The 23,916-nt window shown below is 44.4% G+C and overlaps 1 protein-coding gene across 1 annotated transcript in view; it reads right to left on the reverse strand.

The window, feature by feature from the left end:
- Positions 1–23,916, reverse strand: part of GALNTL5 (polypeptide N-acetylgalactosaminyltransferase like 5) — a 55,342-nt gene that overhangs the window by 18,309 nt on the left and 13,117 nt on the right. The window contains 4 exon segments of the mRNA XM_027051249.2: positions 2,337–2,562; positions 2,565–2,582; positions 16,484–16,606; positions 18,256–18,422. Of these exon segments, the coding sequence (XP_026907050.1) occupies positions 2,337–2,562; positions 2,565–2,582; positions 16,484–16,606; positions 18,256–18,422 (534 nt within the window).

Below are 23,916 nucleotides of genomic sequence, written 5' to 3' on the forward strand. Positions count from 1 at the left end.
TAACAACAGTAAGTATGTATACTGATCACTTCCCCTGTGTCAGGCCTTGAGCTATGTTCTTTCCAAGTGGCGTCTCACTTAATCTCCTCACTAAAGCAGAGAGGCGTGTCTTTAATATCATCACCATTTCACAGGTGAAGGTAGTGAAGCTGAGAGAAGTAACAGACCCAGCAGAGGCTACCTTACTGCACAACTCCATGGATGCCAATCACCTCTAGTCTTTATGAACAGTACCTTCTGGAGATGAGCAGTACACAGCCTATACAGCTGTACGCAGCAGCCCTGAACAGCTAACAAGTGACGGCTGGAGCAGAGCAAAGATCGGAGTTATACACAGTGGAAGGCGCGTGAAGGGATCTATTATCCTAAAAGCAATGGAAAGACATTGGGTGACACGGGCAAAGTGGAGTTTTAAGAACCATGAATGTAGCCAGAGAGAGATCGGCCTGAGGGAGGACAGCCTGCAGGCCAGACTGTTCCTTACAGTGAGGGCCTGGACCATGGGGACAAGCAGAGAGATGGACAGATGTGGTTGCGAGTCGTCACAATGGATGGGGTACCCGGAGCGGGTTAATCACTGGATTAGAGTAGGCAGTGGGAGACTGCAGGTGTGGTCATGCTTATGGCTATATAGCATTCCATTATGGTTCCAGAGTAAGGTACTAAATAATTCCCCAGTTATTCCTCCCAACTCTTAGTCCTTATCTCATCCTCGAATTTCGTCACCAAGGGCAGGGGCTCAGGGTGGGGATAGGTACTGGGATCAAGGGAAGTGATAAGGTTTGAAAAACCCACTTGGAGCAGTGAGTAAAGGGACTGTGGAGAAGCACGAGACTGAAACTATCAACGTGTAGAAGCGTTAAGTTCATGTCTCTTAAAGGAACAAAAAACATGGCGGACTTGGTCCAGAGTTGGAGATTCACAGGGCTACTGTGGCAGAAGGGGAGAGGGATGTGGCAGTCGAAGGTGTTGGCAAGAAGAACCGTGAATTTATAGATCAGAAAGTCTAGGCCACAGAAGAAGAAAGAAACCGTGAACAGTAAAAGCAGAAATCAAAGAACTGGGGATCCTGATGATGTCCAGGGGGAGGTGTGGGCGGAGCAGAGCAGGAAAAAGTTAGGAACACCCCAGGCTGTGGCCAAAGAGACGATATCCGGTAATTTAGAAGAGAAAGGTACAGGATATGGCTGTAGGAATAATAGTAGCTAACAGGTATGAAATAGCTAATATATATGTAGTACTTATTATGATGGACAGATACTGCTCTAAGCTTTGGTATACACTGAGTCATTTAATTCTCCAACATCCCTGTAACATATTATCATTATCCAGACTTTACACATAAGGAAATAAGGTGCAAAGAGGTTAAGCAACTTGCATAAGGTCAACAGCTCTAGTTAGAGACAAAGATCAAGGACTTGCTAAGCTATAGTGTTAGAAAATTGACTCATGTGGTTTGTGAAACAGAGAGACTAGTAGTAAAAGAAGAGAAGGAGCCTGGCGTCAGAGTTTTCGGGAAATGTGGGGAGTGACCTGGAGGAAGTCTCCAGCAATAGCCTCACAGATGCAGTTAAAAGTCCCAACATCAAATTGTTCTCACATGTAGAAATACATTTTCCCAGACCAATAATCAAGGAAAATCATATTCATCTGTATAAAATTACTGACGAAAGCACTGAGATAAATATTTTATATATGAATTTAGCAAAGACATCAACTTTTGCTGAGCTATCCACAGCACTAGCATTTGGTTCATTGACCACATACAACTTGCTCCTGAGAACCATGGCCACCTTCTAAAGACAGACACCTGAAACCAGAGGGACACTATCCATGGCAGTGTTTTCTTTCTCTCTCTCTCTCTTTCTTGTTTCTTTCTTTCTTTCTTTCTTTCTTTCTTTCTTTCTTTCTTTCTTTCTCTTTCCTTCCTTTCTTTCTCCTTCCTTCCTTCCTTCCTTCCTTCCTTCCTTCCTTCCTTCCTTCCTTCCTTCCTTCCTTCCTTCCTTCCTTCCTTTTAAGTAGGCTCCACGCCCAACATGGGGCTCAAGCTCACCACCTGTGATCAAGAGTCACATGCTCTACTGACCGAGCCAGCGAGGTGCCCCCATGGCAGTGTTCCTAACCACAGTGAGATGCTCATTTCCAATCAGAGAAACTGAAAATCTACCAAATTCTATTATTATAGATTTTTAGAGACAACATAAATGACACAATATTTCTCTTCATTAAGCCCAAGAGATGGAAAAAATAATCTCTGAAAGCTTCTCCCGCCGCCCCCCCCCCAACCAGGTCTCAATACATATATGATATTTCCCCGTCACCTGAAGGAATCTCACCGAATGGGTAGAGTGGGTCCTTCTGGTCCATCCATCTCATAAGAGAAGACATCCCATTTAAATTGTAGGTGCCAGTTGAAAGTACCCCTTACAACAGGAGAGGGCCAGTATTCTAGGGTCACAGAATCAATGACATCTATCAGAGGACACACCACCATTTTGGGGTCCTTGGCAATGGCATGCAGCAGAGCCTCCAGCCACACTTTATTCACCTCGCAGTGGCTACCAGGAACACCAGAACGTCCCCTGGGGAGGCAAGAATAGGCTAGTGTTAGTGCATATGGACGAAACATCCGACGACCCAGATCGAAGTTCAATGCAAGGAGTACCTGTTGAGTGTTTACTATGTGTTTGGCTTTTATGGTGCATTCCGTTTCACTGGCGGTGGGTTGGGACTAGAAACTCATACTTTATTTTGTGCAAAAATGTGGGCCATGATGTGTCATAGAAGTTCAGAAGAAGTTGGTGAACTGTGGGTTAGAGAGTCGTTTGAAGATTCTAAAGAAGCAGGTGGGGGGCGCCTGGGTGGCTCAGTTGGTCAAGTGAATGGCTCTTGGTTTTGGCTCAGGTCATGATCTCACAGTTTATGAGTTCAAGCCCCGCATCAGGCTCTGTGCTGACAGCTTGGAACCTGCTTGGGATTCTCTCTCTCTCTCTCTCTCTCTCTCTCTCCCCCCCCCCTCCTTCCCACTCTCTCTGCCCCTCCTCTGCTCACACACACACACAGTCTCTCTCTCAATATAAATGAAACTTATAAAAAAGGTTTTTCTCAAGCTGTCAGCACAGAGCCCAACGTGGGGCTCGAACCCATGGACCACGAGATCATGACCTGAGCTGAAGTCAGACACTCAACCCACTGAGCCACCCAGGGGTACTGATGCATAACCATTTTTGTTCTTGAGTTCAAGCTTTAATGAGTGTCTGCTTAGAGAACATGGGGAAAATTGGCATGGCCAAAGTAAAGAAAACATGTTGCTAAAGTACATTAGATGGGCTCAGATTGGAAGGGACCTCAAAATTCAGGTGCAGAATTCAGACTTTTTCTTGCAGCCAACATAAAATTATAGGAAGTTATGAGAAATAGCCCATGTTTGATGAGAAGAGTTAATATTGTTCATATGGTAATAATCTCCAAATTGATCTATAGATTCATACAATCCTTATCAAAATCATACCTGGTTCTTTTTGCAGAAACTGATCCCAAAATTCGTGGAGAAAGGCAAGGACCCAAATTAGCTAAAACAATCTTGAAAAAAGAACAAAGCTGAAGGAGTTCTGGATTTCAAAACTTACTACAAAGCTATAATAATAAAACAATATGATACCGTCAGAAGGAAAGACATAAAGACCAAAGGATAGAATTGAGGTCATAGACATAAACCAAATATCTGTGGTCAACTGATTTTTGACAAGGGTGCCTAGACAATTCAATGGGGGAAAAAAGTTTCTTCAAAAAACAGCCCTGACCCAACTGGACACCCACATGAGAAAGAGTGAAGTTGGACCCCCTACCTCCTAGAAAACACAAAAATTAAGTCAAATCAATCACAGACCTAAAAAGGTCAGAGCTGAAACTATAAAACTTTTAGAAGAAAATATAGACATACATTTCTGACCTCAGGTTAGATGTGACACCAAAAATAGAAGTGACAAAACAAAAAATAAGTAAGATTTCATCAAAATCAAAACCCTTTGTGCTTAAACAGACACCATAAAAAAGTTGAAAAAAGTCCACAGAATGGGAGAAATTGTTTGAAAATCACATATCTGATAAAGAACTTGCATCCAGAATATATGAGGAACCCTTCCAAGTCAATAACAAAATGACAACTTAATTAAAACATGGGCAAAGGATTTGAATACAGGCGCCTGGGTTGCTCTGTCTGTTAAGCATTCAACTCTTGATTTCAGCTCAGATCATGATCTCACAGTAGTGGGATCGAGTCCTGCATCGGGCTCTGTGCTGAACATGGAACCTGCTTGGGATTCTCCCTCTCCTTCTCTCTCTTCCCCTTCCCACCTCAAAAATAAAATAAAAGTCTTAAAAAAAAAAAAGGATTCGAATAGACATTTCTCCAAAGAAGATGGACAGATGGCTGATAAACGTACGAAAAGGTACTCAACATCATTAACCATTAGGAAAATGCTAACTAAAATCACAGTGAGAGAATACTTCACATCCACTAGGATAGCTAAAATCAGAAAGGCAGAGGATAACAAGTGTGGATGAAATTGTGGAGGAATTAGAACCCTGTCCATCGCTGATAGCAATGTAAAATGTTGCAATCTCTTTCAAAACTTACCTGGTCGTTCCTCAAAAGTTACACATACACTTACTATACAGCCCAACAATTCTACATCTAGGTACACACATACCCAAGAGAAAAGAAACAGGTTTATACAAAGTCTTGCGCATGAATGTTCATAGCAGCATTCTTCCTAAAAGTAAAAAAGTCTCAACTTAGGGGCACTTGGGTGGCTCATTTGGTTAAGTGTCCAACTCTTGATTTCTGTTAAGGTCATGATCTCATGGTTTGTGGGTTTGAAGCCTGAGTCGGGCTCTGCACTGACAGCACGGAGCCTGCTTAGGATTCTCTCTCTCCCTCTCTCTCTCATGCTCTTGAAGGAAGGAAGGAAGGAAGGAAGGAAGGAAGGAAGGAAGGAAGGAAGGAAGGAAGGAAGGAGAAAGAAGAAACTTAAAAAAAAGTCATAACTCAAATGTCCCACAATGGGTGAACGGATAAACAAAATGTGAGATATCCAGGGGCACCTGGGTGGCTCAGTTGGTTAAGCATCCAGCTCCTGATTTTGGCTCAGGTCATGATCTCATGGTTGTGGGATCGAACCCTGTGTTGGGTCCCTTGCTGAACATGGAGCCTGCTTAAGATTCTGTCTCCTTCTTGGGGGGCCTGGGTGGCTCAGTCAGTTGAGCATCCAACTTTGGCTCAGGTCATGATCTCATGGTTCATGGGTTCAAGCCCCATGTCAGGCTCTGTGCTGACAGCTCAGAGCCTGGAGCCCATTTCAGATTCTGTGTCTCCCTCTCTCTCTGCCCCTTCCCCGCTCATGCTCTGTCTCTCTCTCAAAACTGAATAAACATAAACAAACAAAAATCTCACTCCTTCTCTCTGCCCCTCTCCCTCACTTACATTCTCTCTCTCTTTCTCAAAATAAATAAACATTTTTTTAAAGAGTCCCATTTTGGGGTACCTGGGTGGCTCAGTTGGTTAAGTGTCCGACTCTTGGTTTCAGCTCAGCTCATGATTTCACCGTTTTGTGAGTTCAAGCCCCATGATAGGCTCTGTGCTGACAGTGCGGAGCCTGCCTGGGATTCTCTCCCTCTCTCTCTCTCTCTCTCTCTCTCTCTCTGCCCCTCCTCCACTCACGCTGTCTCTGTTTCTCTCAAAATAAATAAATAAACTTATAAAGAGTCCCATTTTGAACACATCTAATTTTTTCATACTATTGGAAGTACACACAGTGTTCAACACTTTGCATTTTTCACTTCAAATAGCTTCTATAATATTACCCAACATTAACATTTTCAAAGCATGTCTGCTAATTTGACAGGTGAAAAATTAACATCCAGTTCTCAAGAGGCCATCTACAAATGGCCAACAAGCACATGAAAAGATTCTCAACATCATTAGTCATTAAGGAAATGCAAATTAAAACCATAGTGAGATACCAATTCATCTCTACTAGGATGGCTGGAATTTTTTAAAAAAATTTTTTAACGTTTATTTATTTTTGAGAGACAAGAGACAGGGACATAGCACGAGCCGGGGAGGGGCAGAGAGAGAGGGAGACACAGAATCTGAAGTGGGCTCCAGGCTCTGAGCTGTCAACAAAGAGCCTGACGCAGGGCTCAAACCCACGGACTATGAGATCATGACCTGAGCTGAAGTCAGACGCTTAACCAACTGAGCCATCCAGGCGCCCCTAGAATTTTTTTCAAATCTTTTTTTAACTTTTATTTATTTTTGAGAGACAGAGAGAGACAGAGCATGAGCGGGGGACGGGCAGAGAGAGAGGGAGACACAGAATCTGAAATGGGCTCCAGGCCCCGAGCTGTCAGCACAGAGCCTGACGTGGGGCTCGAACCCACAGACCACGAGATCATGGCCTGAGCTGAAGTCAGAGGCTCTACCCTCTGAGCCACCCAGGCGTCCCTAGAATTTTTTTTTTTAAGACAGAAAATAACAAGTGTTGGCAAGGATGTGGAAAAATGGCAACTCTTCTCCCTGGCTGGTAGGAATGTAAATGGTACGGCTGCTGTAGAAACATTTAGTGCTTCCTCAAAAAGTAGACTTCCTGTGCGACCCAGTAATTCCACTCCTAAGTACACACTCAAAAGAATTCAACTACACGTATGACCGTGTTCCTAGAAGTACTCCTTACAACAGCGAAAAGGTAAAAACAGCCCAAATGTCCAGCCACAGATAAATGGAGAACCAAACTAAGGTATAGTTATCCGACAGAATATGATTCGGCCATAAAAAAGAATGAAGGGCAGATACATGCTACCTGTAGAAGAATCCCCAAAACGTTGTTGGATGAAAAAGTCAGACACAAAAGGTATGACTCTATTTACAGGAAGTATCCAGAATAAGTAAATCTAAAGACAGAAATCAGATTACTAATCTACCAGGGGCCGAGAGAAGGAAAAGTGGGGAGAACCTGCTGAATGGGGTTTTCTTTCGGGGTTGATGCAAATGTTTTGGGACAGGACAGAGAGTGTGCTTACAGATCACTATGAATGTACTAAGTGCTGTTGAACTGTTCACTTCAACATGGTTAATATCACGTTATGCAAATCTCACAACATTGAAAAAAATGACGTCTGCCAAAGAAGACCTACAAGTGGCCAACTGGTACGTGAGAAGGGGTTCAACATCACTCATCATCAGGGAAACGCAAGTCCAACCCACAACGAGCTGTCGCTTCACCCCGGTTAGAATGACCGTTATTAAAAAAGAGAGGAAACGAGTAGTGTGGGTGAGGATACGGAGAAGAGGGAATCCCTGTGCCCTGTTCGTGCGGATGTAAATGGGTGCGGCCACCGCAGAAGATAGTGCGGAGGCTCCTCAAAAAATTACAGACAGAACTACCACGTGATCCATCAATCCCACTTCTGGGCATGCATCACAAGAAAATGAAATCACTATCTTGAAGAGATATCCGCACCCCCATGTTCATTGCAGCATATTTACGATGGCCAAGACATAGAAACAAGCTAAGGTGTCCATTGGCGGACGAAAGGATGAAGAAGTTACAGTATGTACATGATGGGGTATTATTTTCATGCCAGCTATAAAAAAAGAAGAAAATCCTGCCACGGGTGACGTGGATGGACATCGAGGGCATTATGCTCAGTGAACTAAGTCAGAGAAAGACGAATACCGTGTGATCTTCCTTATGTGTAAAGTCGAAAAAAGACCCTGAACTCTTAGCGTCAGAGAACAGATGGGTAGTTGCCAGAGGTAGGGGGTGGGTGATATAGGTGAAGGTGGTCAACACGTACAAATTTCCAGTTATAAGATAAATAAGTCCCCAGGACGTAAGGAACAGCATGGTGACTATCGTTAACAACGCTGTGTTGGTATTTGAAAACTGCTGAGAGAGTAAATCTTAAAAGTTCTTGCATCACAAGAAAATAAAATTGTAACTCCGCGAGGTAATGGACATTAACTAGACCAGGTGGTGACCATTTCACAATATATACGTGTAACAAATCGTTACGGGATATGCCTAACATGGTTTCGATGTCATATGTCGATTATATCTCAATTAAAACAATAAAAAATCTTGTTAAAATTATAGCTAGTGAGGTTCAGCTCTTTTCAGGTGATTGGCGATCTGTAAACGAAATGCTTATATTCTTTGTCCATTCAGGTTTTGGAACCATAGATTGTTTCGTTTTTTTAACGGCTTTGTAGATACATTTTACGTACTGAGAATATTAACTGTTTTCCTGTGAACGTGGTACTAAGTCTCCTAGTCTCCAGCTATGTCACTGTCACAACCGTGTGACTGTTTGGGGAGTCAGCTCTGTCCTTTCCCTCAGGTTTAAGCTTCGAAATGTCTACTTTATTCATAGAACAGATGAGTACTGATTGAGGGTTTTTTTTTTATTTTTTAAATTCTTATCACGATTTAATGGTTTGATTTTAAAAACTAAAATTAACGATAGAACTGGAACTTATTTGAGTTATGGTATGAGACAAAGATGAAAATTTTTCCCAAATTACTAATTGCCTCCCAAATAACTGCCCCGTTACGGCAGCGACAACGGAAAGGGCTTCCTTCCCATGCTGACTTGTGGTGTCCTAGTTTTCAAATGCAGTGTACCCTTGGCACGGAAAGATTTAAATATTTTCAACTTTGGCAATTTTTTTATGGTTTTACTCAAAATTTTTTTAAATTTTGTTATTTATTTCTTTAAATTTACGTCCAAATTAGTTAGTATATCACGCAACAATGATTTCAGGAGTAGATTCCTTAGTGCCGCACCCATTTAGCCCCTCCCCCCTAAACTTTGACAATGTTAATGACCCAGAAAGACAGCAAATGCAAAATAATTTGAAATTAGTCAATGTGCCGTACCGAGCTTCTCTTCGTTCTGAGTTAAACTGGGAAGCATGTGGGAATCAGCTACCGACACCTACATTCCAATGAACTTCACGGTTTTTACACTCATCACAAAGCATTTTATGGGGAAATTTACATGCCATAACGAGGGCGAAGGGGCATGGGGTGCCTCTTGGCTGAGTCCTACGCTCACAAGAATATTCCGTGGGGATCTTCAGCTTCTGTTGGTTCAGTTAAAGAAAGGAGAATACTCTTTAGTGCTTACAGAGATAGCCTGTTCGACTATCTGAATCCCATCTAATCCCAGATTGGTATCTTCCCAGATTAAGCCAATTTCTCCGCAGGGTCTAGAGTGAGTGAAGGGCGTGAGGTCAAATCCACCTGATAAGGACCTTGCCCAGCTCCCTCCCAGAGAATGTGTGTAGGCTGTACTAAAGACCCCTGATAGCTCAATCCATCTTCCTGAGGAGAGGCTTGTTCTCTGCCCGCTGCCGGAAGATCCACACTTTCTCAGGGGCCCTGGGGGCCAGCTCTGTTTTCAGAAAACAACAAATGCCGTGTTGGCCTCACGAAGTCTCCTCCTCCTCCTTCATTTCCTTTTCTTTCCTGCCTGTCTTTAGTTTCTGCATTTTTTACATTTAAGCATAGCTCATTCAGGGCGCTTGGGGGCTCAGTTGGTTAAGCGTCCCACTCCCGGTTTCGGCTCAGGTCACGATCTCACAGTTTCGTGAGTTCGAGCCCCACATCGGGCTCCACGATGGCAGCATGGAGCCTGCTTGGGATTCTCGCTCTCTCTCTCTCTCTCTCTCTCCCTTGCTCTCTGCCCCTCTCCTGCTCACGCTGTCTCAGTCTCTCTCAAAATAAATAAATAAACTTGAAAACAATTTTAAACATAGCTCATTATATTTTATTTATCTTAAATAACTTTTTTAAAAAAATATTTAAGAATGTGGTATGCAAATTATGTTTTGGAGGGGTGGGGAATTTACAGAGAATCTTTTTGTGCTTGAGTGAAATGATCAACTCTGGTAAAATATCTAAGCATGTTCACTTAATCCACACTGTAAATCCGTTAAACATAGCCACTTGGCTCTTGTACCAAACAATTCAAGTGACAATCCTACTTGAATTTCTAATTTCTGTTTGTTTGCTACATTCCCATAGCCTGGAACTGTGATGCAATCTTCCCCCGCGGAAATCGACTTCTTGGGTCTGAGTCCTGAGGTCTGGGGGCTGGAGAAAATCTCTGATCTTTCGGGAATTTAACCTCTTTCACTGGCAATGAGGCTCGTGCGTTCTAAAACCTCCCAAAGCCTTTTCACCACTGCTATTCTGTACTTTTATTACTTTGGCCCTGAATTTCTTCTAGTTTTTCTGTATGTATTTTGTTATCATTCTGGAGCATATAAATTCAAAATTTGTATTTTATGAATTTATTTGTACTAGTCAGTGTATGCTGAGCATTTTGTTTAACACTTACTGCTAGAGAAGGGAATGTTCCGAATTACCTCATTTAATCATGGCAACAACCACGTTAGATGCCACTGTCCCCACATCACGCGTTGGGAAGCCGAGACTCAGAGAAGTGACTTGCCCAGGCTGCCGTTGCTGACAATGAGCATGTGAAGATCTCGAAACCCAGGCTCTGGCTTGAAACCCAGTGTTCTTTGCATGGTCCTACGTGGCCTCCCTTTGCTGTTTGTGGCCAAGAACCAGCCACTGCCTTTGCAGAGCTCAGCTCTAGGGTCCCTCTCCCCAAAACCACACGACCCCTCTGCATCCATCTGTAAAACTTCCTAAGCAGCCTGAGCAGCTGCAATTCTAGAAGCAACAGAACTGCCAGAAAGTCAGATAATTGCTGCACTCCAATTCCAGGCCAACTGCCTGCAGAGAGAGGTCTCCTTCTAGATATACTGGAGTTCTTTACCACCGAGTGGCTCACAGCAACATAAATGTATGATCCTATAGTTCTGTAGGTCATGTAGGCCACACAGGTCTTCCTGGGCTAAAACCAAGGTATCGGTGGAGCTAAGATCTTTCCTGGAGGCTCTAAGGGAGCATCATGTCTTTTCCAGCTTCTAGAAGCTGCCTGCATTCCTAGGTCCCTTCGTCCATCTTCAGGGCCAACCACAGAGGACGGAACTGTCCCGCACAGCTCTCTGACCCTCTCTGCCCACCGTCTGCAAGGTCCTCCCGTCGTAAGGGCTCCCAAGGTCAGAGTGAGCCCACCTGCATAGCCCGGGCTAATCTCCCATCTCAAGGCCCTTAATTTTAACATTTTCATATTTTTTATTTCACAACTTTTAGCTGCAAGAAAGGTGTATACCAAAAAAAAGAGATAAAATATAAATGTAGAACTTAATGATGTATCATAAAGCCAACACAAATATAACTACCCCTTCATCAAAACCTAGAACATAGCGTCCTACGATTTTGTTCCCCAGCTCCTACCACCTGATTCTACACGCTGATTTAACCAGGTGTGGAGGCGCCTGGGTGGCTCAGTCGGTTGAGTGTCTGACTTCGGCTCAGGTCATGATCTCGCGGTTTGTGAGTTCGAGCCCGCCACCATCGGGCTCTGTGCTGACAGCTCAGAGCCTGCTTCCGATTCTGTGTCTCCCTATATCTCTGCTCCTCCCCTGTTCACGCCCTGTCTCTCTCTCTCTCAAAAATAAATAAACATCGAAAAAAATTTTGGTTTAACCAGGTGTTTATGGCAATAACTTCCCGGTCTTTTTTTCCTTCAGTTTTTCATCAAATTACGCATTCATACACATTGTCTTTTAGTCTTGCTGATTTTCCAACTTTATTCTCTTGCATTTAGCTTCTTTTGCTCCTTCAAAACGATAGGTATTCATCCATGTAGTCATGTATAGTGTAGGCCATTCACGGTTACTGAAGTATTCTGTTATTTGATTATCACTAGTCTGTCATTACCTGGTGAGTCGGGACCTATGTACACTCCATAACCAAGCAGTCCCACTCCTAGATCCGTGCTCTGTGGAAACGCTGCCCATATCTACCAAGAGACGGGCATTCGAGTACTTGTATATTTGGGGAGAGCCCCAAACGGAAATGACCAGCATGGGATTCAGCAGTAGAATGGAAAAATAATGCAGCATCACCAAATAATAGAGTCCCTCGAGGCGTTTACTTCTGACCACATGTGCCACAAAAGGTACCATGCTAGCAGACCCTGGGGGGATTAGGACAACCTCCTTGCGGGACGGCGTTATTCTGTCCACCACGCCAGACAACCAAAGTCTCTCCTTCCTTGTGAATGTCCAGCACCGATGCCAGCTCTCGACGCCATGCTAGACTTTAAACCGTCGCTTTGAGGATGTCAGTGGAAATCAACACCTCATCTCTGCCTTCTTGGCTGCTTCTTGACCGTCTGAGCCAATTCAGTGAGAGATCCTGTCCCGTGTTCTCACCCCCGCAGCTGCCCTGTATTTGTGCCCTGAAACCTTTCCTTCCACTGCGGACCACCCTCTGACCTTTGCCAAGGGTCCCTCATTCAGAGTAAATTTCTCTACGCTAATTTTTCCCCCCACAAAATTCTCCTACAGCCTTCTTGCCTCACGTACACCCTGACCCTGTCTAGAAGATGTTGCCTCCCCCACGGACGTTCCAGATAGGAAGCTCGTCCTTCTTGCCAACGGCAGGAATTCTTGGGTCCCAGACAACACTGGCATTTCCTACCTACCCATGGCTGCCCCGAGCCGCACCGACCCTGCTCCCACGCAGACTCAAATCGCCTTCCCTTTGGATTCATGCCATGTGACGATGGCTCTCTCCTCCTTGTCTGCAAAACCCCTGCCTTCCGATTCTCCCGACGGAGGTCTCTCCCCAGTCCCAGCCATTTCTCCTTCATTTCTTTGGGGGGGGCGGGCAACAGAGAATCCACAGCAGCTCTGTCTCCACGCCTAGTTTACGGATGACTCGTGTCATCCTGTGGGCAGTACCACCAACCTAGACAAGCTGAGAGGTAGCGACAATCCTAGAGTGCTACGTTCATGAAGAAGAATCAGAGTAAGGATGATGGAGAGAGACAGGGGTTTGCTGTTTTATGCGGGTTGCTTTGGGAAGGCCTCTGATAGAGTAGCCTTTGAACAGAGAACTGAACAAAGTCACGTAGCAGGACACGCGGAAACATGACGAGAATCCCAGGGGGATGATACCATGCGCCGGGGCTCTGAGACAGGAGTACGACTGGGGTGTCTGAGGAGAGTAAGAAGGCCAGTGCATCTAGGGTAGGGCGAGGGGAGAGGGGTAAGAGGCTGAGTCTGAGTGACAGCCGGGGAACAGATCTGTAGGCCTCCGACAGGGACACGGTCACTTCATGGTAAACGCAAACACTAACTCCTCTGGAAGAGAACAGTGCTACACACACACACACACATTAACATCACGTGAAAACCCACATGCGTGTTCGGCGGGTCTCATTTATCTCACGAGAGTTGATACAATGAAGAAAACAAGAATAAACGTGCACGGGTAGCACATAGCAGGGGCTGGACGAATCCTGGACTGGACGAGTGAATACATGAATGAATTAATGAGGGGCCCCGAGCGGCTGCCTCACCTGCCCACACCACAGGACCCCAGAGCTTCAAACCTGGGAGCAAGCCCACGTCACCGGTGGGGGCGACAGGCAAATACAGGTAGATGGGCAGACAACAAGCACGGACCAAGTTGTGAGGAGAAACGGATAGACGCATCCATAGGCACCGGTGAAGATTTTCATACAAGTCTATCAGAAATGTACGGATTGAGCCCAGTTAGATGGATCAGAATATAGAGTATTAGAAAAACAAAATTAGACACATGTGGAACCTACGGCCACAAAGGTAAAATTTATTCTTTGGAAATCCACATAGATATTTTGAAAAATTGACCCAGCTTTAAGACACAAAGGAAATCTCAACAGAACAACAGGCCACAAATTCCACCCACAGTATGAATTAAGCTTTCACAATACGAATTACTCAACAATTAAAAGACACTTTAAAACATCTGTTATGTTTCAAAACTTTAAAACTCACTCCTTAAAAAAAAATACCTGGATTAGGGGCACTTGGGTGGCTCAGTCGGTTAAGCGTTGGACTCTTGATTTCGGCTCAGGTCACGATCTCATGGTTCGTGAGTTTGAGCCCCACATCGGGCAGAGCCTGCTTGGGATTCTCTCTCTCTCTCTCTCTCTCTCTCTCAAAATAAATAATAAACTTAAAAAAAAATACCTGGGTGAAAGAGGAAACCAAAAAAGATACCAGTGCCTTGACAGCTTATAGGACAATTTTACGGAATTTTCCAAACACAAATCATCTGTTTTACATAGATATTCAGAAAAAAGGATAAGAGGCGGGGCAAGAAACATACAATTCATTCTATAAGTCTAGTAAAGCAAAATATAAGAAAACAGTTCAAAAAAAGAGAAGTATAAGCTGATCTTACTTTTTTTTTTAAATGTTTTATTCATTTTTGAGACAGAGAAAGAGCATGAGCAGGGGAGGGGCAGAGAGAGGGAGACCCAGAATCCCAAGCAGGCTCCAGACCCCGAGCTGTCAGCACAGAGCCTGACGTGGGGCTCAAACCCACAAACTGCGAGATCATGACCTGAGCCGAAGTCGGACACTCAACCCACTGAGCCACCCAGGCGCCCCGATCTTACTTTTAGACATATAAGTAATGTGTGTGTGTGTGTGTGTGTATGTGTGTGTGGGGGGGGGGGGAAGGGATGTCAGGGAAAGAGAGTATGTGTGTGAGTGGAGAGGGTATTGTAAGATATCAACATCTCGTGGATCTTTATATAAGTGTTCTATGGGTTTGAAACTTTTCTAAATAAAAAATTAACAAGACTTTCTCCTTAACAAAACAAAACATCCCCATCCCAAACTCTCTGGTAGTATTGTGTGTTGAATTGTGTCCCCCCAAAGATATATTCAAGTCCTAACCCCCAAGACCTCAGAATGTGACTGTATTTGGAAATAGGATTGTCATAGATGGGATTTGTTAGGACGAGGTCCTGCTGGAGGAGGTGGGCCCTTAATCTGAGGGGGATTTGGACACAGACAGACACAGAGAGGAGGTCATGTGACCACAGAGACTGGATGTAGCGATGCCCTTCAAGATGCCCTTCAAGATGCCCTGCAGGGAGGGGCCGTTTGACAGCTTCCCAATCTTTGGGATCTGCTCAGTATTCACCCCAAGGCCAAGGCCTCCCGGGGACTCCAGCCAAGGACGAAGCACACATGCGTATTGGGGGCAGAGGCAGAGCGGGCCCGTTTGGGCCTCGAGGCAGGACTGTGCTCTGGGACTCCCCACCAGCCCCGCTGACCTACTGACAGCCACACGGCCCAGACCTCCTTCCTTCCCTCTCCCCCATGGCGGGTTTCAGGCCAGAAGCTTTTGGTGCACACTCTCCCTCTCTCCATGCTGACACTCTCTCTCTTCTCATTTCATCTTGGCCTTTGGTCCCCACTTGACTTCAGGGTTTCCCTGTGGGACAGGTAGCTGCACCAGGGCCCCACCGTTTCTAGAAAGTCTTGCTCTCCTAGCTGCATGTGGAGCTCCAGGTCAGAGTCTGTATCTGGGGGAATTCATCCTGTAACGGGATCTAACCTCATAGCTCCTGCAAAAACACACCTTCCATTTGAAATAACAAAGCAGGGGCGCCTGGGTGGCTCACTGGGTTAAGCGTCTGACTTTGGCTCAGGTCGTGGTCTCGCAGTTCATTGGTTCGAGCCCTGCGTCGGGCTCTGTGCTGACAGCTCAGAGCCTGGAGCCTGCTTCAGATTCTGTGTCTCCCTCTCTCTCTGCCCCTAACCCACTCACATTCTGTCTCTGTCTCCCTCAAAAATAAACATTAAAAAAAATAAAAAATAAAAAGGGGTGCCTGGGTGGCTCAGTTGGTTGGGCGTCTGACTTCGGCTCAGGTCATGGTCTCACAGTTTATGAGTTCGAGCCCCACGTCGGGCTCTGTGCCGACAGCTCAGAGCCTGAAGCCTGCTTCAGATTCTATGTCTCCCTCTCTCTGCCCCCTCCCTGCTCATCGTGCTCTGTCTCTGTCTGTCTCTCAAAAGTGAATGAATGTTAAAAAAAAATTTTTTTAACAAATAAATAAAGGGGCCCCTGGGTGGCTCAGTCGGTGGAGCGTCCGACTTCGGCTCAGGGCATGATCTCGCGGTCTGTGAGTTCGAGCCTCGCGTCGGGCTCTGTGCTGACAGCTCAGAGCCTGGAGCCTATTTCGGATTCTGTGTCTCCCTCTCTCTGACCCTCCCCCGTTCATGCTCTGTCTCTCTCTGTCTCGAAAATAAATAAACGTTAAAAAAAACCCAAATAAATAAAAAATAAAAATAAATGAAATAACAAATCGACATCTTAAAGCGGAATATGTACTTTCAGAGTCCAAAGACTCATATGGCTGAAATACACATCCACTCTTCTTCTTATGCCAGTGGAGACTTGGAGGGGCCCCACGAGAAACTATCTCTGCATGGGCAGGAGGGTCTCTGTGATACAGACATGGGGTCAAGTCCCAAATGGAAGGCTCATACCTGAAGCACGAGAGGCCCCTATCATCCGTGATCGGATCAGTCCCTCTCTCTTTTTGTTTCTTATTAATTTAATCTTTCCCCGAAAAATTTCCAGGTGGTGGTCTAGTTTTTCTTTCAAATCATCTGGAAAAAAAAAATCCAACACTTGACAACATAGAAACTAGAACTACAGACAAGATAGCAATATATCACAATTTTGACGGATTGCTGAAAACCATGTTCTGCCACAGAAGTGCTAATGTTACAAATGTTATCCTATGTGAGGAAGGGAAAGACACGTGATTCAGCATTGAAATCAACCGTAAATATTCTTCTAGGTTTCTAGTGAAATACCTCTATTTTGATAAGTCACTGTTAAGAATTTAATAGAAAAAGCGTGAGTCTTGGCGCTCTGGAGCAATCTGACTTCCTCACTAACATGTCAGCTCTGGACATGCCTCTTACACGTTCTGGGCTCTGTGCTGACAGCTCGGAGCCTGGGGCCTGCTTCAGATTCTGTGTCTCCCTCTCTCTCTGCCCCTTCCCTGTTCATGCTCGGTCTCTCTGACTCTCAAAAATAAGTAATAAACATAAAAAAAAAATTTTAAGCCACAGTCTAGCAGAAGGTCTCCCGCCAACCCCCGTCCCTTGCTCAGGGCTTTGGGGACTTCTCGCTCAGCATGCGGCCAAATGTGCTGCCCGGTGCTACTGATGGGATAAGGACTCTGACCATCTCTACACATCCCCTCCTGTGCACAATAGTAGAAATAAAGAGTGGTCCTCGGAGAAATCACGTCATACATGGTAGTGCCTGGCCAACGTGTGAAATTCCTAAGCGTAGCTGACGCTGGCTTGAGTGATCTTCAGTTGGACAAAGTAGAGTCACTTCCCCACGGGTCAGACTCCTGGAACATGCTCTTTCGTAGCCCTGCCTGTTTGCCTCCCTACTCTCTCTCCTTTTTTGCTTTCCCAGACTGCAGGGGGTCAGATTCACAGATTAGGTTAACTCTTCTGTAGGAAACCTATCCAATACTGATATATTGCTTCCAAGGGACATGGACCCCTACAGGGACTTACAGACTCCAAGCTTTTCACTAGTCTGGGCCCTCTTGGTTTGCCTCAGGTTTATAATTAAGCTGTAAAACGGATAACGAATCAGATTTTGTATTCATATCACGACTCTTTGAAACCAACGAGCAGAGGAGAGCATGCTCTTGACTGCAGTTGGTCTGATGAGAATTCTTTCGTGAGAAGGACTTAGGTCCTGTCTCTTCCCTGCATTAAGTCTCTGATAGCACTCCATTTCTCCAGAGAAAATTCAACCAGAGTCCCTCATGAGCGGCGTTGCCTTTTGGTGGCTCTGGCTGTATGTCCACACTCTCTCCCAACGCTATACTCATATGTAAACTACAGGAAGTACAGAACTATCCCAAACTCAGGATGTTACCTCTGGGCCTTGACGCTATTTCCTCTGCCTAAAACACTTTCTCCCTGCTCTCCATCTAGGTACCTCCAACTCACCCCTCAGACATGGGTTTAGATGTCACCTCTTCCTGAACAGCCTCCATGACCTCTGAAGACCAGGTTGGTGCTCCTATATTTACCTCATGGAAGCACTGATCGCCCGTGAGCCCAACACCGCAGGGCAGGGACCGGCTCTTACATCCCCACCGGTGAGCCAACGGCACCTGCCTCCACACCCATCAAATGTAAAATGAGTAATAAAAGAACCCAAGCGCCATCAGAGATCGCCTTCAGAGCACATGACATCGATGGATGGAGTTCTGTCTTACCAGAGTCGCTCATGTCGTCTACCAGAATAATTTCTTCAAGGAAGTGGCGTGGGGTGAGGTTTACGACACTGAACATGGTCCGAAACAAGGCGTTAAACTCCTCGTTGTGGAAGCAGATGACAACGCTGGCAGTAGGTAGGTTGGCTGGGTAATGTTTTTGAAAACACCTGCGAGGATAAGTAAAGGGAAGAAAATGATTTGTGGTCTCACTGACGCAAATCATTTACGGTTTTTCCTCTTTATTCCCGTAATGGATGATTACGATAATAAGGTGACCGTACATTTGAAAACACCAAAATTAAGGTACAAAAGCTTTTCTAACTTCTTATCTATTCTAATATTTTCTCTTAAAAAACTTTTTTTAACATTTATGTATTTATTTAACATTTATTTATTTCTGCGAGACAGAGTGCAAGTGGGGGAGGGGCAGAGAGAGAGGGAGACACAGAACAGGAAGCAGGCTCCAGGCTCTGAGCTGTCAGCACAGAGCCCGACGTGGGGCTTGAACTCACAAACTTCGAGACCATGACCCGAGCCAAAGTCAGATGCCCAACGGACTGAGCCACCCAGGTGTCCCAATATTTATGTATTTATGAGAGAGAGACAGAAGAGACAAGAGAGAGGGAGACACAGAATCCGAAGCATCTCCAGGCTCCAAGCTGTCAGCATAGAGCCCCACGCAGGGCTCGAACTCACGAACTGCGAGATCATGAGCTGAGACAAAGTCAGACTCTCAACCGACTGAGCCACCCAAATGCCCCTAAGCCATCCCCCCCTTCTTCATGCCAGCAATAAGTGCTCTTCCCTGGAGACTCTGTTTGGACCATCTTAATTCAATTTGAACACAGTGTAAACGTGACTCATATGGGTATTTTGGTTTCTATTATTAAAGTGCATTAATACGCTGATTCACACTGAAAGGCACAAATCAACCACATTGCACTGTCTGCAAAGAAAATCTGGTGCCTCGGTTTGTTGCAACAAAGAAGCGCAGTGGATATAGCGTAATTGGATTTCTTCCAGGGATTTGACAAAAGCATGTCATTATTTTCGTGCATAGGAGAGAAGAACAGAAGCTGAATTGTAATAATATTAGTTATTAGCTGTTGATTAGCGTTTGAATTGCTGCATCATGTGGTTGTATTTTCAAATATTTCGGTTGTAAATGGCAACCCCCCTGGTGCTAGTTTAAGCAAAAGAAAGGGGAGTACATTGGAAGGGGACCCCCCCCCCATGCCCCACAGGACCTGGTGACAAGTGTACAGGCAAGAAGAATGACTGGAGCCAGAGGCTTGAAAGCCACTTGGACACTCTGTCCACTTCTGCTGTTGTCTTTCCAACTGGGAATAATAGTAACTATAACAAGACCAGCCTTCCTCATAGGTTGTGTGGGTTCAATGAGTTGCTATGTCAAATGCTCAGAACGGCACCTGGCAGACAGTAAGTATTACATCAAGCTCATTATAGGATTCTTATCCTCTGTCTGCAACCTGACTCGTTTGCACCTCTTTATTCCACGGGAGTGGGAATTGTGGCCAACATCAGCACCCAAGGAGAAACTGGTGAGACTTTCTCTCTGGCTCAAAATGCACAGTAAGGATTCACTGGCCCAGCGCAACTCAGGTGCCCGTCCCTGGGCTAACGGACTGTGGCCAGACAGGCAGTGGGTGAGAGAGAGTGGGGTGGGGGCTAATGGAAGGATAATACGAGGGATGTGATGGTCCAGGGGGAGCTCGTGCTACTTAGGCCCGTCTCTAACGTGACATTCAGTCCTGGGCATATCATTTGAAGAAAGCTGTGGATAAATGGAAGATAGACCATGTGAGAGGAGGAGCCTGAGACTACGTCCCACCAGGACCCGTTAGGCCCTTGTGTGTATGAGTTTCTCCAAAATTAACTGATAAATGTTGCTGTGGTCTTTGCTGACTTAAACGTTTCTTACCGAAGCAGGCAGTTTTTCAGGGTAAAAGTAATTTGGACAAGACCTGAGTTTGGTCATCCTTGGTTAGCTGCTCTGTTCTTTGCTGGTCATATAGGTGACCGAGAGTCCAGCAGAAAGCAGGACTACTGTGCGTTGAATTGTGTCTCCCCCAAATTCATCTGTTGAAGTCCTCACCCCCAGTTCCTCAGGATGGGCCCTTATTTGGAAATGGGGCTGTTGCAGAAGCAATGAGGAAGATGTCATTAAGGTGGACGTAAGTCCAATAAGACTGGCATCCTCGAAAAAAGGGAAAATTAGGGCACAGGGACAGACACAGAGTGCACTGGGTAGGGGGGAGATAGTTGGGTTACACCTTGTGCACTAAGAAGAAAAGACTGTAGGACTGGGGGCGTGCCGACTTGTCCCTTTTGTGCTTTTTGATATTTGCCAGGTTTTCTGTAATTAAAATTTAAAAGAAAGCTACCCAAGTTATTAACTACAAAAGGATAAATAGTAATTTTGCAGTGCAGAAATCTGACACCTTCTGTTTTGGTCAAGTGATCAAAAGTATCTTCACCCCCAGTCACCTCGTTAGTAATGGGACAAATGGACATCAAGTGCCTCCTAATATGATGCTCGAGGAGGACATAACATCATTTCTATGGGATTCCTACCAAAAAGCATGACCAGGATTTGATCACAAGGAAATATCAAACTCCAACTGAGGAACATTCTAGAAAAAAGTGGTTAGCTCTCTTAAAAAGTGTTATAGTCATGAAAGATAAAGACTTGGGAACAGTTTCAGATGAAGGAAAACCGAGGGAATGGGAATGCCGCAAGTCATCCTGGGTTGGACCTTTCCAGAAAAAGGACACTAGTGGGGCAGCTGTAAATCTTTAAATTGTGTCTGTAGAAGATATTAACATTTGGGGAATCTAAGAAAAGGCTATACAGGAATTCTTTGAGAGATTTTTTTCAACCATTTTGTAGGTCTGAAATTATTTCCAAACTGAAAAGTGCAAAGACAAAAATTACATCAGAAGACCAAACAACATAAAAATGGTCTCTTCAAAGATCTGTATCAAATACTTCAATAGCTAGTGAAAATAATCATACAAACTTTAAGGCAAAGCTGAAATGGAAATCCCATTTAGTGAAATAACAAGATTAGTACAAGAATGGCTGAAAACCGAATTTCCTGTTAAAGAAGTTAATATTCTGAATACGAAAACTTCCAAGTTCACTTCTCTCTTTGGACAATCTCTCTCTCTAGGGGGTCTGGGTGGCTCGGTTGGTTGAGCGTCCGACTCTTGATTTCAGCTCAGGTCATGACTTCGTGGTTTGTGAGATCGAGCCCCGCGTCGGGCTCTGGGCTGACGATGTAGCATCTGCTTGGGATTCTCTCTCTCTCCCTCTCTCTCTGCCCCTCCCCTGCTCTCTCTCTGTCAAAGTAAATAAGTAAACATTAAAAAATTAAAAAGAAAGAGAAAGAAATATCCCTTTGTCTAAATGTCCTCATTGGTAATTTAGTAAAAATATCTTGGGGGAGACGCAATTCTTATAAATACCTAGGATACATTTGGTGCAAATGGGGAAGGTATTCTCAACTCTAGAATTTTGAAACTATCTACTCCAAGTCCCAAAAACAGGAACCTATATTACAAGACTGCTAATATGCCAAAATTAAAATCTGGTTAGTAACTGTTTATTCAAAAACTTAAAACATATTCATGTTTAGACTTGTACACTGAAAGCTAGAAGACATTAATAAAAGAAATTAAAGAAGACACAAATAAGTGGAAGGGTGTTTTGCACTCAGGGGTTAAAAGAATTTGACACTGATGGGGGCCTGGGTGGCTCAGTCGGTTAAGCATCCAACTTCGGCTGAGGTCACGATCTCACAGTTTGTGAGGTTAAGCCCCACGTCAGGCTCTGTGCTGACAGCTCAGAGCCTGGAGCCTGCTTTGGATTCTGTGTCTCCCTCTCTCTGTGCCCCTCCCCCACTGTGCTCTGTCTCTTTCTGTCTCTCAGAAATAAATAAACATTAAAAAAATTAAAAAAAAAAAAGAATTTGACACCATGAAGATGTCCTTACTACCAAAGAAATCTACAGATTCAATGCAATCCATATCACAATTCCAATGGCCTTTTTCATAGAAATAAAACAAAGAATCCTCAAATTCATATAAACTACAGAAGACGCTGAAGAGGCAAAGCAATTTGGAGAAACAAGAACACAGCTGGAGGCATCACATGCTCTGACTTCAAACTCTGTTGGAAAGCTGTAGTAACGAAAACAGTTTGGCATTGGCATAAAAAGAGACACATGGATCAATGGAACAGAGTAGAGTGCTCAGAAAGAAAATAAAATCATCCATTTATGATTAATCAATTAAGAAAAAAAGCCAAGAATACACAATGGGGAAAGGACAGTCTTTTCAATGTTGATAGCCACGTGCAAAAGAATGAAACTGGACCACTCTCTTAACACCATACAGAGAAATTAACTTGAAATAGATAAAAGACTTGAAGGTAAGACCCAAAACCATAAAGATCCTAGAAGGAGACAGAGGTAGTAGTAAGTTTCTTGACATCAATCTTGGGGATGATGTTTTGGATCTGGCTCCAAAAACAAAGACAACAAAAGTATAAACCTGTACTGAATGGGAGAAAATCATACACGCGATAAGGGATTAACATCTAAAATATACAAAGAATTCGTAAAACTCGATACCAAACAAACAATTCAATTAAAAAATGGGCAGGAAATCTGGGGTGCCTGGGTGGCTCAGTTGGTTGAGTGACCGACCTCGGCTCAGGTCATGATCTCACCGTTCGTTAGTTGGAGCCCCACATCGGGCTCTGTGCTGACGGCTCAGAGCCTGTAGCCTGCTTCGGATTCTGTGTCTCCCTCCCTCTGCCCCTCCCCTGCTCACGCACTGTTCCTCTGTCTGTCTCTCAAAGAATAAGTAATCAATAACAAAATTTTTTTTAAAAATGGGCAGAAAATCTGAATAGCTATTTTTCCAAAGGCATACGATGGCCAACAGGTACATGAAAAAGTACGCAATGTCACTAATAATCAGGAAATGCAAATCAAAACCACAACGAGATATCATCTCGCACCTGTCAGAAGGGCTGTTCTCAAAAAGACAAGAAATAACAAGTGTTGAAGAGGATGTGGAGAAGAGCCAACCCTGATGCACTGTTGGTGGGAATGGAAATTGGTGTGGCCAAAATGGAAAACAGCATGCAAGTTCCCCAAAAAATTCAAAAGAAAGCTAACATATGATCCAACAATTTCACTGGCAGGTATTTACCTGCAGAAAATGAAAGCGCTAACTCATAAAGACATACGCACCCCAAGTTCACTGCAGCATCATTTACAATAGCTGAGACACAGAAACAACCTAACCGTCCATCAGTGGATGAATGGATCAAGAATGCAGTGTCATATACACAATGGAATGTTATTCAACATAAAAAAAGAATGGAATCTTGTCATTTGCAAGAACATGGATGGACCTTGAGGGCATTACACTAAATGTAATAAGTCAGAGAGAGATAAATACCATATGATCTCACTTATAGGTGGAATCTAAAAAACAACCAACCAACCAAACATCCCCAACCCAAGCTTATAAATACAGAGAACAAACTGGTGGTTGCCAGAGGAAGGGGATGGACAAAACAAAGCTCCATTATAAAATAAATGCATCGTGGGGCGCCTGGGTGGCTCA

This window comes from Acinonyx jubatus, chromosome A2 (genome assembly GCF_027475565.1).
Source record: "Acinonyx jubatus isolate Ajub_Pintada_27869175 chromosome A2, VMU_Ajub_asm_v1.0, whole genome shotgun sequence".
In the NCBI taxonomy this organism is placed as follows: domain Eukaryota; kingdom Metazoa; phylum Chordata; class Mammalia; order Carnivora; family Felidae; genus Acinonyx; species Acinonyx jubatus.